At 50.0% G+C, this 17708-nt stretch overlaps 1 protein-coding gene across 2 annotated transcripts in view; it reads left to right on the top strand.

The window, feature by feature from the left end:
• Positions 1 to 468: 468 nt before the first annotated feature.
• LOC128345922 (calcium-binding mitochondrial carrier protein SCaMC-3) overlaps positions 469 to 17708 on the top strand; it is a 63859-nt gene continuing 46619 nt past the window's right edge. The window contains exons 1-2 of one of the 2 annotated variants that reach the window (XM_053298603.1): positions 469 to 932; positions 13143 to 13269. In XM_053298603.1, coding sequence (XP_053154578.1) covers positions 756 to 932; positions 13143 to 13269 — 304 coding nt within the window. In that variant the 5' untranslated portion in view covers positions 469 to 755. Of the gene's footprint in view, positions 933 to 13138; positions 13270 to 16267; positions 16504 to 17708 lie in introns of those variants that run through there. The other variant, XM_053298604.1, reaches the window with a different exon arrangement.

Here is a 17708-nt window from a genome sequence, read left to right on the forward strand (position 1 = left end):
TTTGAACCCGTTCACCCAATGGTGGCTCCGCCTCCATCCCTGGGCCTCCACAGCCCCTGGGGCCCTCCAAATCCTCTTTAGTCTGTCCTGGGTGCTGTGGTTGCCTGGCGGAGCATGATGATGCTTAATTTGCAGGGGAGGGGGACTCTCCAAAGGCCTTTAGGTCCAGGCTCCAAAATTACCTAGGTGCACCTCTGGGGCTGAGAAAGGCTGCTGCGATCCTAATACAGCTAGTGCTAGAGAAGAGTAGGCCTTCTGGGCTAAGTGGACAGACCAGTGGTCTAACTCGGAATAAGTGGCTTGCCTAAGGCCACCACTCGTGAATTCGTGGCAAAGTCCAAACTTCCTGACCAGGCAAAACACTCATCTGATCCCGCGTGCTCTTTGCTAGCAAGCCGGACTCCTGAAGCCTCCTCCTGCCGCCTGTAGAACCCCGCCTCTTTGAGGCGCGTTAACTCTTCTGCATCCTGCTGAAGGCTTTTCTCTAGTTCCTTTTAGGGGGGGAGGAGGAAATAATCGCAGTGGGAGGCGACGCCAACCAGCACATTATTAAATGCCCTTGTGCTGGCGGGTGGCTGGGTTTTCGCAAAGCGAGTCTGGTGGAGACAGAGCAGGAGGAGCGAAGCTATGGAGCCTGGCCCGGGCTGCGGAGCGAGCAGCAGCCACAAACGCCCGGCGGGCATGAACCTGCTGCTGCTGCACCAGCACCACCAGCTGCCGCCGATCGCGGGGGTGTAGTGGGGAGAGCAAGTGTCATGCCGGGGTCCCGGCAGGTGCCTCTGCACGGGAGCCCCCGCGACCCCGATCGCCACCAGCGCTGGGCCGGCCTCTTCGAGCAGCTGGACACCAACAAGGATGGGCGCGTGGACATCAATGAGCTCCGCGAGGGCCTGGCCCGGATGGGCATGGACGCCGGCTCCCACGCCGAGCAGGTAAGCCCCAGAGGGGCTAAGCTGGACCCCCACGCGGCGGGGCGATCCCTCCCACAAAGCTTAGCGTGGAGACAGGAGGAAGGACGGCCACCGAGCTAGAGTGTGGTCTCCTCCTTCCTATATCTGTCTTTAAGCGCAGGAGGCTAGATCTGCAGCCCTCCTCTGCTCAAGCCCTACCTGCAAAGCTGGCCGGGGAGTGTTCCCCCCCCCATCCCGGTCTTCCCCCCAACCCGGTCCTCCCTCCATGGACTCTGACTTCCAGTTTCTTGAGGCCAGGGGATCCGTGTCCCGAAGGAATCTCTTAGGAGTTCCTCTGCTACTGGTGTGGGGGGGGGGGCAGCTTCCTTGGTGTGCCGCCGCCGCCAAGCGTGATTCCCTGCTTGGTTGCTGCAGAGGGGCCTCTTGGTGTTTATATCGTCCATAAATAGGGACAGAATCCGATCGCATCTAACATAGAGTCCCTGAGTTACAGGAAGGTTCTGCTGCTTATGAGTCACCCAGAGGCTCCCCCCAATCCTCTGGCAAGAGAACAGCTCTCTGCCCGCCCCCCCAGATTATCAGAACAGTCCGGAACGACACGACTCCTCCTTTTACCCGGGTGGATGCGTAAGCAGCAGGGTAAAACTTTAGTGGGCGGTTGCGTAGTAGTGGGTAGGCACGTACATACTCTGGGGATGAGGCTATGAGGGGGAGTGGTTGTCAAAGAGCTCCTTGGCCTCTTAATAGTTGTGCAGAAGAGGGAAACCTCGGTGGGTGCAGCTTCTCTCTCGCCACGGTCAGCGCAGCAGTCAAAATTCCCTCTGAAAGGCCCAGAGCCTTGCCCTCCTTCGCCCCTGATCACTCTGGGAAATGCAGGCACAGAAATGGGCACATGTATATGGCTGGGTGCATATGTATTGGTGCTGGCTGGCAAGCTTGAATTTGAGCCCTAGGGTATCTTGTGAATGCTGAGGATATGTTAAGTAATAAGAGTGTCTTGGAACATGTGCAAAATGTATGCCTTGATCCCTGCACTGGAATAGCAGGTGGGGTGGGGGGGAGATTACAAGCTGAGCTTTCCAGGTCAGCTGGTCACATGGAGGGGGAATGGAGTTACTACTGAGTTATACAGCAGTGATGCAAAGCTGTATGCATGCCTTTTGTCCACCACATGATGTGAGCCACAACTCTGACAAATGGAGCCACATCAATGCACAAGCCAGGTCAGATCCAGCTTAGTGGTGCTCCAGGGCCAGCAAAAGCAGCAAGCAGCACTGTGTGAGCGTCTTTTGTGGTATAATAGCTTTCTCCCCACTCAGCTGGGCTGTATATTTATTCCAAAAGGAATCTCATTTTGATGAGTGTTTGCCTTCCCTCTGTTCTTCTACAGAGGCTGTTTTACAGCTGCTCCCTTCCCATTAGGGCATCATTTGCCGTCCCCATCGCTTCATTCCAAGTGTGCTAGAACAGCCCCAAGTGCACCATGTGGTTATGTCTTTAATGGAAGCTATCGCTTTGTTTAGCTGCACGCTTTCATTTAAAAGGAACAACAAGGAAAGGGCAGAGAAGGCTGGTAATAAAAGGTTCTTTGTATTGGAGGTACTCCATACGGATCAGTGCTAGACCTGATGTTCTTCAGTACATCCATCCATCGGTGACCAAAGAGCCAGTTCACACATTTATGGACATGACTTGTTCTTCTAGGACCTGATTATCAGGGGTGTAGCTGTAGTTGGAAAAGGGTGGAGGGAACAAATGTCCCTGGGCCCCTGAGGGATGGGGCTGGCCAACTGGGTGACAGTTTGCTCTTTGCACTCCCCTTAGCACCTCTCTGAAGAAGGGAGGGCAGGGGCCCATCTTCCGCCCCACCCTGGCCTATTCCAACTATGCTATGCCCCTGCTAATTATTCAGCACAAAGATTTTCACAGCAATAAATCCACTGAAAAGCATTGTTTTAGGTCACATAAGGTGATAGGGACACCTTATCTGGTGGTTAATCTCAAATGACTCATTCACACATGAAAACCATGCGTTTTGAATATATTTATTCTATACTGATCGTGATTAGGGTGTGAACAATATTTCTATGGGAAAGTGGCATAGAAAAACTTAAACATTAGATGCCCAGCTGATACTAAATTCTGAGGGGCTGCAAATACCGAAGGGACTGAAGTTTAAAAGGATCTCAAATCAGATAGTGCTACAATGAAATTCCACAACAGCTGGTTTGAAACCAAACTGCTGTTTAGTAGTTTATATTCTTTATTTTGAATTCAATATTTAAAATAAGCTGGAACTGGTTGCCAGGGAAACTAGTGGCCTAAAAAAGAAATTCAAGAAGGCAGACAAATCTGTCACATTGATCTGACCAGCATCTGCTTCGATGGATTCTGCCACCTGTAGTAAAGTGCTCTTTTTATGAAGTGTTGAGGTCGCAAATCCAGGTCAAGATTTAAAAGCGAAAATGTAGGCAAGTTTTTTTTTTTTTAAAATGTCCCTTCAGTTCTAGACTGGGCAACTGAATGTGTTCTGGGATCAAGAGGGAAGAAGCAGCTGGGAGGCCTCTCTTCCAACTTAATTGCCAGCTTAACTAGGATATTCTTTACATTTTCTGGGTCTGTTTTCTTAGCCTAAATGGGGATAATAATTTTTTAAAATGACCCCATGGGACTGAAGAGCTTTATCAAAGTGTCATCTTAAAGTTGTACAGTTTCAATATAAGCAAATGGTCTATTTCTGTAATCATTTTGTGAGTGGACTTGAACTGTTGGAAAAATGAAGGAATGTTAATAGTGTTTATCCTCCGCATGCAATCCAATGACCGCACAAGTGGACTGGAAGACTGGCCAAAAACTCCCCCTGCAGCTTTGCTATATAACTGGAGATTTATGTTCTAGGATCCCTTGCGGTGTTGCAGGGGAGTCTGCAGGCAGACCGAGTGGCACCTTCTCATTTGCTTGCTGCTTCCTGGCTGCTCCTTATGCATTGCTGCCCCAAGCAACCACTTCTGGGCTACCGCTTGTGCAGTCAGGCTGGCCTATTCTGCAAACCAAATGGGCTAATTAGCAGGTCTATTTCAGGTTATTTCCAGCAGCTGCTTTAGCTCTGGTCATTTTCTGGAGGCAGCAAAGGCAAAAGCAAAGGGAAGTCCTCTTACCTGACCGAGACTCTTGCTGGAAAGGGACCTTTTTTTTCTTTGCCAAAAGCACAGAAATGCATATATATCAGCCAGGCATGAATGCATATATTACCGTTTGCAGAATGTGCAGATTGGATGTGCTATAACATACATGTTTAGATTGTTGGCTTTAAAATATATATATTGTACAGCCCCTAGCAGTACAGGAGGACCTCACTATTTGTGGGTCCAGCACTCACGGTTTCACATATCCGTGGCTGGGTAATTAGCATCCAACTCAGTATAAGCGGGGTGGGGGGGAGTGGAGAAAAAGGGTTAAACCCATGAAAAAGGGTTAAACCTGTGTTCCACGGGTCGTGGGTGGCCGGAAATGATTTTAGAGGTCATTTCTGGCCGCCATCTTGACTGCCGCAGAGATTGAGAGGGATTTTATGGCTCAAAATGGAGGCCAAAAAAAAAATGTGATTTTTGGCCCCGTGGGCAACAGTGCAGCACGGTAGAGCAACTTGATGGTCCATTTGGGGGCAACTGGGTGGGGAAATGGAGCAAAACCCACAATTTTGGGCTGATTTCCTGCATCCAGTAACCTAACCCTGCCCCAATTCCCATTGCCCTAAAGCCTCATTATTCGCGGATTTGCTATCCGCCTCCCCCTATGGAATGGAACCCCCTGCGAATAACGGGGTTCTCCTGTATTAGGTGCCTTAGAAATAATAATAAAAATTACGGCTGATGTGATGTTGGTAGGGTTTGTTATTCCCCCCCCCCACTCCGCACTTACTGCTTGCCCTCAGTGTGTGAACTCCATATGTGCCAACGTTGTGCTTCTAGACCACCATTTATGTGGAAGACCTGCCTGTAGGTCTTAGAAATAAATGGTGTGAAGCAGGAGTGTCAGACTGCCGCCCTTCTGCTGTGGCTGGCCTACAACTCCCATCATTCCTGGCTACTGGCCACGGTGACTGGGGATGCTGGGAACTGCAGGCCGACAATAGCTGGAGGGCTGCAGTCTGACATCTCTGGTGTAAAGGAAGCCAGCTGACAGGGAAAGTGCAATGACCAATGCAGTGTTCCTTCCTACCCACAGTAGAATAGGAAGTGTTTACAGCCTCCTGAGGACTTGAACTCCAAATGACACTGAGCGGCATTTTAATAGCGACACTATATTAGTTACTTTTCCATACGTTGAGGGAAGACACTACACACACGTGGACACTGTGCTGGCTGCCTTCTCCCCAAACCTCTGGCTCCCACCTCCTCCTAAAATCTGAACCAGAAACAACTCCTAAGCAGGGTTTAAACCTATCCCATACACATGAGGGCTGAGACTCTGGGACTGTTTTTAATGCCAGAGCTCAGCCCTAGAATATGTAATAAAGAAGGGGAAGAGGCTGCAGATCCGATGTACATTTATTTACCTGGGACTAAGCTGCCCTGTGTTCAGGAGGGCATACTTTATGCATGAGATGACACTGCATGTCTCTTTTCCCTTGCCACTGGAGTCCTATTCAGTCATTATGTTGAATACTGGTATGACGAGTGTAAGGCATACACAGGTACAGTAATTCACACATTATGTGGAACACAGGTACAGCAGTACGCTTCCTATCTGAAGCATTTGAGAGGACCGTGCTTGTGCTTTTAAGAACGAACTCCGGTATCGTCATCCACATAAAAACGTGTATGATGTACAGACATCTGTACACTTGTCCAACATGTCTGAATGGGGCTAGAATCACCCCTGTATCCCCTATGCATCTGAGACTGTGAGATGCTCTTATTCATTGGAGAGCAGGACATTCTGCAGGCTTGAGCTCCGGTGCCTCTCTTAGGGCTTAGAATCAAAGCTGCTCCTTCCTTCATCTTTTCCCTATGCAAAACCCTTTCCCTCTGTGCCCCCACCCCGTAGAGGTTTGCAGAATTCACCCCTCTGCAAATGAGAGAGCTGTATGATCTCAGACAGGCTTGTTGCAAAGAGGAATCCCCATTGAGAGAGGTCCCCACACCTAGGTAACTCGAAAAAGGAAAGTGCCAGAGGGGCTGTGGGGAATAAAAACACCCAAATAAACACAGGAGTTTATAAATAGAGGATTGCTCATGGTTGGCTCCCAGAGTTATTTTTAACCTGTCCAGGGTGGCCTTATTTCTGTCTCTTGGGTCCCAGATGACAGGGGCGGAAATGACCTGTTGAGCTTTAGAATACCAGCTGCTGCTCAAAGGAAAAGGCTACCCCAAAGAGCGTCTCATAGCCTTGTGCAATCGCTGAATAGCAGCAGCGAGATGAGAAGACTCAGAGCTCTCCAGCTCCCCCTCACACGCTCTGCATCTGTGTGGGTGTCTTTCCTTTTTTCTGCTGTGCATGTAAAGAGAATTAAGCTGGCTTCACCATCAAATGATGCAGTAAATCCTTTAGAGTTCAAATTCTCAAGTATTCCTTTAAACCCCAGTGGGTGTGGGGCTTTGTGATGTGCTGTAGTCTGTGTACACAGCATGGTGTGTAGATTTAGTGTATGGACACAGCATGGTTCATAGGTGATCTGTCACTCTGCGCCCCCCCCCCTTAAATACCACAACATAGGCATCCTGCCTCTGAGCCTGGAGGTAGCCTACAGCCATCCGGACAAGTAGCCGATGTCAGACTTGTCCATGCAGCTTTCCAGGGTTTCAGAAGGGGGACCTTCTCGAATACTACCTGTAGATGCTGTGGATTGAACCCAAGACCTTCTGTGTGGAAAGCACACGTGCTGCCATTGAGCTGTGGCCCCATCAAACTTTTCACCACTGCATTATGACCTCTTGCCGCAGCATTACCTTCTCCTGGGACCTGTTTTTCCTCTGACCCCACACACAAGCTGCATCCCAACTCTTCGAATCAGAAATGGTTTTCGATGAGGGAGCGTCAAGAGCCACGTCCCAGCTCTGATTTTTCTTTGCAAAAATTAAGTCTGCCGGAGTGGAAATACCTGCTCTCTTCTGAAGTCAGCAAGGCATCAGTTCAAACAGTGGTCATGTCTATGAGTCCACATGCTAGTTTGCTTAATATATCCATTAATTAAACTGGCAGAGGGCTCCTCTGCGTGCTTATGCAGAAATAAGTAAAATGGAATTTGCTCCCTAGTAGGTGTGCATAGGATCAGAAGCGCTCTTACTCCTGGACTTCTAGGCCTCAGTACTGGGGCCCCCTAAGTCCTCTCTAGTCTGTCCTGGCTGGTGTGGTCGCTGTGCTGCCGGCCCGGGTGGCCAAGTGTGAGTGTGACCTGTGGCTGAGCACGACCTCTGCTTTAGAGACAAAGGGGGAGTGGGGAAAGTAATATGTGGGGTGGGGATATGTTAAGTTGCGTGCCAATGCATCTTTGCATAAATATATCTGTGTTCTATTCTTACATTCTTGTGAGTTCAGTTGCTGTTTGTGCCCTAAGAACCCATGTGTCAAAAATTGTGTGTGTGTGTAGAGGGGGATGATGCTTAATTTGTGGGGGTGGGTGTTCCAATTCCCTTAGGTCTAAGCTCCTAAAGGTGCACCTCTGCATAGGATTGCAGGCTCAGTCTTCACATGAGCCATTTATCCAAAGCTGAGGGAGTGTAGGATCTTGACAAAAGTAGCGTCCTCGGGAGGGCCCTTGCTAAAGCAAACATTAAGCAGGAAGCTGCCAAGCAGTCCTCCTCCATAGATCATGTGGGTTGCAGTTCAGTGGTGCAAAGATCAGGTTTGTGCTGCTGGATCCTTTTGGCTGCCGTTCAGCTTGGCTCGACACTTGTTAGGTCAGCCTCCCTCCTTACTTCCGGTCCCCGCTCCTTGTTGCTGCTGCTGCCACCCAAGACCAGCAAACATTTGCACCCACCTGCATATCTCTCTTAAGACCAAAATACTTGTGTGGAGATGCTTATCGAGATTCTCCCATCCAGATTTCTCCCTGTAGTTTGAAACTCCAGATTACCTGATTTTCTTTGCAGAGTGGTGCAGATGCATTAGTGAGTCACCATTTTTTCATTTCATTTTTTTTTTAACTTCCAGATTTTGTTCAAACCACTGTGCATATGCGGTTTTGCTGCAGTTTTCAGTTGGCTCTCTTTCTCTTCCCCCACCCAACAGGCTACCAGTATACATTAGCATGCGTGCACTTTGCTTTTCGCGCTGTGTTCTAATCAGTCTTGATGCAATTGAAAACCGCAGCAAACCATGCACGTCCCAGTTCAGAAATCAATTCTAGAAGTGCTCCAGAATGAAACAAGGAGACAGGCCTAGTTTAGTCTTTGTGCCCTACAGAATAAAAAGAATCCTGAAATTCTTGTCAGATATTCCACCTCACCCGCACCATCTTGTGTGTGCACACACAGATATGCTTGCACCCATCGTGGAGAATGTGTTGTGTGCTGTGGGAGAACCTGGCAGGTGTGTTAGTCCCCCAAGAGGTGCTCCTGGTGGGTGTAGAATCCCAAAGGAAAGAGCTGTGGTATGCAAGTACAAGGCAGTGGGGTTGAATCAGGAATATTAATCCTCTCTAATAAAACGCTTGGTGTCCGTCCGTGGACGGACACCAAGCGTGTGTCCGTGCCTCCCTGCCCTGTTCTGCGCCTGCGCGAAGCGCAAGCCCAGAACAGGGCAAGGGAGACACGCTCGCCGGCACCCGGCAGCCATCTTGGGCGGCCAGAAGCGGCCGCCCCGAAGAAGTCAGAGAGGCGGCGGCGGGAAAGTGACCGAGGCGGCGGCGGAGCCGCCGCCTCAGCCAAAATAGATGGAGGCCGGGGGCGGAGCGGAGGCCATGTAACCTTTAAAAAAAATTTACTCCCGCGGCCGACGCCGCCGACCGCCCACCCTCCCTCCCAGCTGCCAAGTCCCCCTTACCCTGGCCGACTGCTGTCGGCCGTACACAGCCCTTAATTTAAGAGGCAGAGAGGAGCTCGCAAGCAGAGCTCCTCTCTGTGCAAAGCCTCTTGCCGAACTGCCGCTTTGGGCGCTTGCGTCCCTTGCGCCCAAAGCGGCAGTTCGGCAAGAGGCTTTGCACAGAGAGGAGCTCTGCTTGCGAGCTCCTCTCTGCCTCTTAAATTGAGGGCAGTCTTCGGCCGACAGCAGTCGGCCAGGGTAAGGGGGACTCGGCAGCTGGGAGGGAGGGTGGGCGGTCGGCGGCGTCGGCCGCGGGAGTAAATTTTTTTTTTTAAGTTACATGGCCTCCGCTCCGCCCCCGGTCTCCGTCTCCCCGGCCTGGCGGGGGCAAGTGCCTGGGCCGATTTGGCCCTTAAAGGTAGGGGAGGGAGGGGGAATGGCGGCGGGGGCCAGGAGTGCCATTACTAGCGCCCGTTATTCAACGGGCCAAAATTCACTTGTAGTTTAATAAAATAGATAAGCCACCTAGGGCGCAGCAGGGAAATGACTTGCCTAGCAAGCCAGAGGTTGCCGGTTTGCATCCCCACTGGTATGTTTCCCAGACTATGGGAAATGCCTATATCGGGCAGCAGTGATATAGGAAGATGCTGAAAGGCATACTGCACGGGAGGAGGCAATGGTAAACCCCTCCTGTATTCTGCCAAAGACAACCACAGGGCTCTGTGGTTGCCAGGAGTCGACACTGACTTGACGGCACACTTTGCCTTTAATGAAATAGATAGATTGCTTTTCAGAGAGGCAAGTGCAAACGGCTTTTCCGTGCTCTTGCTGCCGGCTGTTTGTTAGCCCCGCCTCTGATCAAGGACTGGAATACAAGTAACTAAAGCCCCATTCAAAAACTGGATCAAGGAATGGATTAACCAAAAACACCACGATGGGTGGTGTTTACGGAGGGGACTTGGGCTCAGCACATGGTCCTGTTGTTTCAGGGGCCGCCCAGCACTTGGGGAAATGGTGCAGAAGACACTTCCAGGATGCAAATGGGGGCAGTTCTCCCCGCCCTCCTCTATGCAGCATGATACCAGTAGAGTTGAGCAGATGCCCTTTATTCTATTTAGCTATACTAGCTGGGCCGGGCACAGAACATCTGCACCTCTAGTTCTCCCCACCTGCCCCTGCCGTCGTCTCCTCTCCCCTACCCCCTGCCGTTGCCATTTTCACCTGCCCGCCCACCCGCCCCGCCTTCTCCTGCCTCCCCATGCCCGCTGGCACCATCGTTTTCCTGGCCACCCACCTGCCCACCTCCGCCGATGTTTCCTTCCTTCCTCCACCCACCCACCCGCCTCCACCAGTGTTTCCTTCCTTCTTCCGCCCGCTGCCGTTTCTGCCTCCACCCTTGCCTTCTCCGCCAGGCCACAGCGCCATTGTTTTCCCGCCCAGCCACCACTTGGCAGTTGGCTGCCACCGCCATTTTCTTTCCCTCGGCCATCCCCATCGCTATCCTATCCAGCAGCTCTCTGAACTCTTGCGAGAACAGCCACACATGGAATCAACCATGGATATGCCTTAGCAGATTATATATAAATTATATATAAAGATTGTTCCATGAGTCTGCTCTGCCCCACATTCCACTGTCTACCCCAGTTTAAGTTGGGGGATTTCAAAAAATAATGTTTGAACTGGGTCATCTTTCCAGATTAGGCTAGGCCTAGTTCAAGGAACTTGTAGTACAGTATTATATGATGGATGCTGCCGAGAAGGGAGCATGCTTCAAGCTTGGGATGGATGGATTTGGAACACCCAGCCGGGAAGCTCTTTAGTCCTCCGCGTTTCTAGGATATTGTTCAAAGCATGTAGTGTTGAGAGCTATTTTCATACTTCTTTGTTTACATTCCTGAAGCCTGTCTGGCTCCCATGCCTGCTTCACGAGGCATTTGAGCATCCTGTGTGAGAAGTGTGTGGGAAGAACACCACCCTGCTGCTAGGGAAAGAGCAGGGCGCAGGGGGGACGGGACTCCTGGGTTTTGTTCTTGATTTTCAAAACTAAATGAAGTAGGAATGTGGCCTGGGGGTGGAACATCTGCTCAGACCTCTCGCGGTGGTGGATACATCCTCTCCTAACTGTACTCCTTGGTTTTCCCTTTGGGAATGTGAACCTGCCCTACTATGCCATGCCATTCAACACAAGGGAGACAATGGAAGGAGGGGTAAACTGGGGAGGAATCTGCAATTGTTTCACTTACACTTGAGTTTGGGTACAGCAAAGTAAAAGGAGAGTTGCTATGGACGTAATTCAGGTTTTCATAGGTTCTTGTCTGGTGAAAGAAACTGTCCCCCTAATGCAAGAGTGGCCAACTTGGAAGCTCTCCAGCTATTGTTGGACTACAACCTCCATCATTCCCATTTGCAATAAATGGTGACTGGGGATGATGGGAGTTGTAGTCCAGCAACTGCTGGAGAGCCTCAGGTTGGCCACCTCTACCCTAATGGATCTCTGTTTATAGATTGTAATGAATTCTATCATTCTTGATTGTTTTGGTTTAGATTGTACAAAGCTAGTGCTTAAGATTCCATTGCAGTCCTGAAAGTGATGGCTCTTCTACGTCTTCTCTCATCCAAGACCAGGATTTGTATCATTTGCCTTATGCAAGAGGTGCCTCTCCAGTCCACAGAACTGTTTGTTAAAATGTGTCCTGTCTCAGTTAGTAGGTACAATGACAGATTGCCCTGCTCCCACCAGTTCAAATTTTTTTGTACTGGCACCTTGCCCTTGTTCAGACAATCTATCCATGGGTATGGAAGTATGGAGGAGAGTGGGATCACTAGACCTGCACCCCCACTGGGGTATGCAGAGCTATGTGATATGAATAGGTGCTGTTGGCTACTTTGGATTAATGGGGAAGGAGAGAGATGGCAGGGTGAGTGCGTGCAAGTCCATGTGTTCATACCCATTTATTTATTTATTTATTACATTTATATCCCGCTCTTCCTCCAAGGAGCCCAGAGCAGTGCACTACATACTTAAGTTTCTCCTCACAACAACCCTGTGAAGTAGGTTAGGCTGAGAGAGAAGTGACTGGCCCAGAGTCACCCAGCAAGTATCCTGGCTGAATGGGGATTTGAATTCGAGTCTCCCCGGTCCTAGTCCAGCACTCTAACTGCTACACCACGCTGGCTCCTACACCCATGGCTTTGTTGTCTGAATTGGGTGCTTGTTCTTGAAGGCATTAGTGTTTGCAACAATAAAATAAAAATAGGTCTTGAGCAGATGTCTGCCTGTTTCTGAGTGTGTGAGAGCAGGAGATCTGTGGTTTGACTGTGTCCTGAGAAATGGCTTCAGGGCTCGGGTTTCTTTAAAGTCTCTCAAAGATAAGATAACAATGAGGGGGAAATGTAGCAAGTGAAAACATGCGGACTAGAGCGTAAGGGAGAGAAATGCAGTTGGTGGCTCTGGGCCCAAATTCCCTGCCCCCTGCCTCACACTCACTCTCACACTCACTCTCACACTCACTCTCACACTCACTCTCACACTCACACACACAGTCTTCTCTCTCAATCTTTTCATCTGTGTGCAGAATGATTTTTATTCTGGGCGGGAGTACCAAGGCAGTGTGTGCACACCTGCATTCAGAGTCGGGCCTTCCTGATTCAACCTGAGTGGGATCTAAAATTGAGCGGACATTAAAAAAAAATGTGTGCACACGTGCGCCTTAGCGGGAACACAGCCCCTACCCCACCCCCAGGCTTCCTACATTGTTTCCAGCAAGTCCCTGATCCCAAGGACAACTCCCCTCTCTTTTGCACTCTAAGCACTGTAGAAATCAACGAGACAAGTTAGATATGACTAACTAGTCCCATTAATTTCAGTAAGACTTAGTTGTGACTAACTTAGTCTGGATGTGTTCATAATAATTTGTAGTGGTGTGCTCAAGCTTTGATATTTTCACATCTTACCTTGGGTGCTTGTGCAGAGTCCTGCAATGAAACCCCATATGCACCTCAAATACCAGTGAGGTCCCCACACCCAACTTCACTGAGTACGCATGCCCTAGCTCTCTCTGTGCAGATAACCCTAAGTGCTGTCGGAAGAGCAGTGCTCCTCTTCTGGATTTGTGGTCCACCTAATAAACAGCCACCCAGAGGTCTGTCTTCCTCATGCAATACCTGTGCAAATACTTGAAAATGATGCTTGTCATGTTTGTGAATCCCAGTGTAAAGTTTTGCTGCTGCCACCTCCCAAACCCACTTTGCTTTCACTGCCTGCAGGATATCCTACGCGAGGGTGATATGGACCATGACGGGGAGCTTAATTTTGAGGAATTTGCACGCTACCTCCAGGAACGGGAGCGCAAGCTGCTGCTGATGTTTCACAGCCTGGACCGCAACCATGATGGTATGAAGCCTTCCCTTGCTGTTTCCATGTCAGCCCCTGACTCCCCCCACAACCTGGCTGGTCCCAACTTTAGGTTTCCCTGAAACATGTATGCAAGCAAAGCTGTAAGCAAGCCAAGTCTGCCCCTTCCCAACCCTTTCTCTCCCTTTCCCACAACGCCTGTTAGTAAAATGCTGCATTCTAGCTCCCACAGCCAGCAGGGCTACTCCGGCTATATGGCTAGGCAACCCCGTATGCCCCCCCCCATACTTGGGTCTCATATTGTACACACATGAAAGTACCCCATCACATGTCCCTTGAAATGAGGTGTCACCTTGGCAGGGAGAGGCTGACAGAGGTAACTCAGGTAAGACCCGGGGTATGGCCCCTTGGCACACCTGTCACCCCTGCCACTTAAGGCTCTGTTGTGCTTGCTGCTTGTCAGAGAAGGTTGAAGTCCAGGGCATAAGAGTGTAGGAGCTGCTTTTCTTCTGTGGGGCTGAAGACAGCCAGGAAGCGTTCGTTCTGTTCTGCTTCCTTAAGCGAGAGCTGTCAGGCTAAACTGCAGATGGCTCCAAGATGAAATCCAGGCACATCTAGCCTCGCTCCTTGGCAGCCTCTGCCCCAGGGAGTGGGTGACGTGGCTTTCTGCTGAGACACTCGCAGCTCTTTCCAATTCCTACCTGAGGACTGCAGGTCCTTCCAGCTGGCTACCCTCCCCAGCAGCTCTGCCCTGTCTTTCACAAGGCCCTTGGATATATGCAAGAGGACCCAAGTGCCAAATGGATCAGGCACGATCCAGGTCTGCATTTTATGCTAGGAGGCAAAGCACTGCAGGGTCTTGGCATGGAGTGCTCTGAAGGGACTGCAGAGAGAACATCTGTAAGCGGATGGGAGAATGGGGAGAGAGGTGGTGGTTCCGCGTTACGTCCGAAGCTGGCCTATATGTGAAGCCACTCTACACTTGGAGTGGCAGCTGCTTCATGAAGTTTCCACATGAGAGTCATCATGTGTGAAGTGATGCTTGGGGAAACACTAGAAGGTTCTTTGCTTCTGTGGCATGAGGGTCAAGGCCACACCTGACCCTTCAAACCCAACCCTCCTTTGTTACTTTGTCATAAAATGGGAATTCCTCTCTAGGGATTAATTTTGGGGATTAATTTTGACCCTACTACTTTGGAATCTTCCCTATTAGCCTGAACTCTGACTCAGATAAGCTTTATGTGAAGAGTTGCAACTAAGGCGGCCACCTGCTTATTGGTCCTGCTCCTGGGCTCAGGTGAAGCTTTTCCTAGCATGGAGATAAAGTGATTAAAAAAGCTTCACAGTTAAAGGTGCAGGATAAGAACCAGTATAAACAGCTGGCAATCCTGTTGTTCCCAAATCAGTCTCCTTTGGAGGGCTTAGCACTGAAGACTTAATACCTTTATTATATACTAGTGTTTTCAAGCCCATTAAAATAACGGGCGCTAGTAGGGGAGAGTTCCTCCCCCATGCCCCACTTCCTCTTGCCCTCCCCCCTGCCGCACTCCCTCCTGCCCTTGCCCCTCCCCCCTGCCGCACTGTATGGAGCTTTGTCTGGTTTGGGGAGGGGTGCTTGTGTGTTACTTTGTGTGGTAAATAATGGGCGCTAGTACCTTTCCCCCCCCCCCTTTATTCCTTCTCCCTCTCTCTTGCCCTCCTTGCCTTGTTTGTTTTTTTTGTTTGTCGGGCAGCCGGGTGGAGAGTTCCGCTGCCCCGGCCGCCCAGAGTTCTCCCCAGTTCCCGCTTTGCCGCTTGCTCGTCGCTGTGGGCGGCGGGCAGAGAGTTCCGCTGCCGCCGCCGCCCAGAGTTCTCCCCAGTTCCTGTTTTGCCGCTTCCCGCCATTGCCGTCTCTGCTCTCCCGGTCTCCCCGCGGGCCCGTCTTTTAACTCTTTACTTTTCTGCCCGCCGTTTTTTTTTTTTTGTTCCCCACTGCCCTCCCGGTTCCCCCGCTGCCGCCTCAGCCCTCCCGGTTCCCCCGCTGCCGCCTCAGCCCTCCCGGTTCCCCCGCTGCCGCTCAACATGGCCGCCTGTGTCTGGACAGCCGTATCTTTCTTGGCCGACCAGAATGGCCGAGAAAGACACGGGCTGGAAAAGGACACGGGATCACGCTCAAGGCTTTTATTATAGAGGATACGCACAGCAAGAACATTTGGGACCAAGTAGAAAGCTCAGACAGTGCCAGTACCAGAGTAAGCTCAGGCTCTGTCATCCAACAAGCTTGGAATGCCCAAAGCAACTTCCACTGAGGCTTTGCTTCCTAGCATCTAATGCACTCAGCTCAAAACTATTCCATTTCTTTTTCCTTCCTTGGGCCATGCCTGTCCTTGTTCAGGATATTTCTGCACATTCCAATGGGGCAGCCAAAACAGGTTTGCAGGGCCTTTGTGTTCAGTCAAGTGTCCTCTGAATCAGTTTGCTTCACATCCTGATCAGTGGCTCCTACGTAGCCAGAACACTTGGAAATCACCCCTTTCCTTCTTCTTCTTTTTTTTTTGGGGGGGGGGGTGTCCCTAAGTGGCTTTTTAAAAGGAACACTAGTCCAAATAAAAAGACAAGGATCAAAAAGACTATTGGTGAAACAAGGTCATCTTCAGAGCTGAATCATAATCCTGCCTGACCCTCCTCGGCTGTCCCCCTATGACCTTTCAACTCTTAGTTAACTCTGCAATCCTCTGTCTGCCTTTTAATATACCCAAACAAAATTGCCCCAAAGAGGAGAAGAGGTTTGAGTACAGAGAACATGTACCTGCTCTTGAAATAGTGAGTGAGGGGGCAGCTGCTTCACCTCCCATCCTGTAGTCCCTTTGCCTGTGCTCCTTTTTCACCTGCTGTAGGGCAAAAAAGAGTTGTATCAGGTGGGGGCACAGGGTAGATATAGGGTGTAGCAGATTATAGCCTTTGTCTCAGAGCAGGCTCACGTGAGGGAAAGAAATGCCAAATCATCCCTGCTTGAGCTACCTGGCTAGCTCCTAAAACTATTCTGTCTTATTGGTAGGTTCAAAATGCTGCCGCCCGCACCGCTCTTACTGGCAGAGCTTGAACGTCCCTGGGCTTGGGGTGGAATCAGAGGGGAAATGCTCTTTATTTTGGCTCTTGGACAAGTACAAAAATCTTCCATGTGCAAGCCTCCACGTGGTGAGAAAACTGATAGTTGCTGAACGTTTGAGGACGTGTTTGCACTGAAGAAGTCTCCCCTTGCACTTTCCCTGTGTTAAGAACCACCTTGGAGAGGTTTGTAAAAAGAAAAGAACTGGGGGAAAACCCCCAGCTTTATTCAATTACTACAGATTGTTTCTGAGGCTTTCTCAGCTTTTAAATACAGTTAAAAATACTTAGTAAGTTACAAAAATAGGTTGTTTTTAGGCATGCTTAAATGTTTATAGAGTCTTTTGCAACGCTCTAGGTAGGATGTGCATAGGCTAATGTTTCTGATGTTAATTATGTTACTGGTAAATGATAATAGAACAAAATCAGGAATATGCAAAAACACGCACACCAAATAAATAGAAATTATAATGCAAACTCTTAATAAATCACTTTCTCCTGTCCTAAACTTCTGAAGTAACTAGCCTTGGCTTCCTTTTTCCTTGAACTCACCAAACGTTGGTTGAGATTCAAGCCCCTGCAGTTCTATCTTCCAGGAGCTGCAATCATCCCACCCTCCTGCAACCAACTTCGATGGCCACATGTCCTCCTATGCACCTTCCACCTAGCTTCTTTCTAACAAAGACCTCTCTTCTTCCTGGCAACAGCTCGCTAGGTCCCACTCCCCTGGTGTGCTGATTGGCTGAACCCTGGAGTTCACCAGCCTGTCAGTCAAGACAGGGTTCACTTCCAGTTAACTCTTTAGGGGGAGGGGAGTCTGATCACTACACACACACACACACACCCTTAAATTGAGACAGGCGGCTGGAAATGGGAGTTGACAGCTCCTGTCTTAAAAGAGTTGAGCACACAAAGCTGAAACTATACCCCTAGCTATACCTCTACCAAGAGCCAAAATAAAGAGCGTTTTCCCTGGGATTCCACCCCAACCCCAGGGAGGTTCAAGCTCTGTTGATAAGAGGGGTGGTGGCAGCAGCATTTTGAACCTACCAATAAGCCAGAATAGTTTTAAGAGAAGCCTAGCCAGGCAGCTCAAGCAGGGATGATTTGGCATTTCTTTCCCTCACATGAGCTTGCTCTGAGACAAAGGCTTTAATCCGCTACATAGGGACTCGTGGATCAAGGGGGCAAGAGGCACAGCAGCTATGTCCTTTCTTGCTGCTTGGCCCATAAAGTAATATGCAGAATCTTGTCAGGTTCAGGAAGACTAGGAAGCTGCAGTTAAGAACATAAGAACTGCCCTGCTGGATCAGGCCCAAGGCCCATCTAGTCCAGCATCCTGTTTTGTACAGTGGGGAGGGGAGTCTGATCACTACACACACACCCCTGTT

The sequence above is a fragment of the Hemicordylus capensis genome, chromosome 2 (genome assembly GCF_027244095.1).
Source record: "Hemicordylus capensis ecotype Gifberg chromosome 2, rHemCap1.1.pri, whole genome shotgun sequence".
Classification (NCBI taxonomy): Eukaryota; Metazoa; Chordata; class Lepidosauria; order Squamata; family Cordylidae; genus Hemicordylus; species Hemicordylus capensis.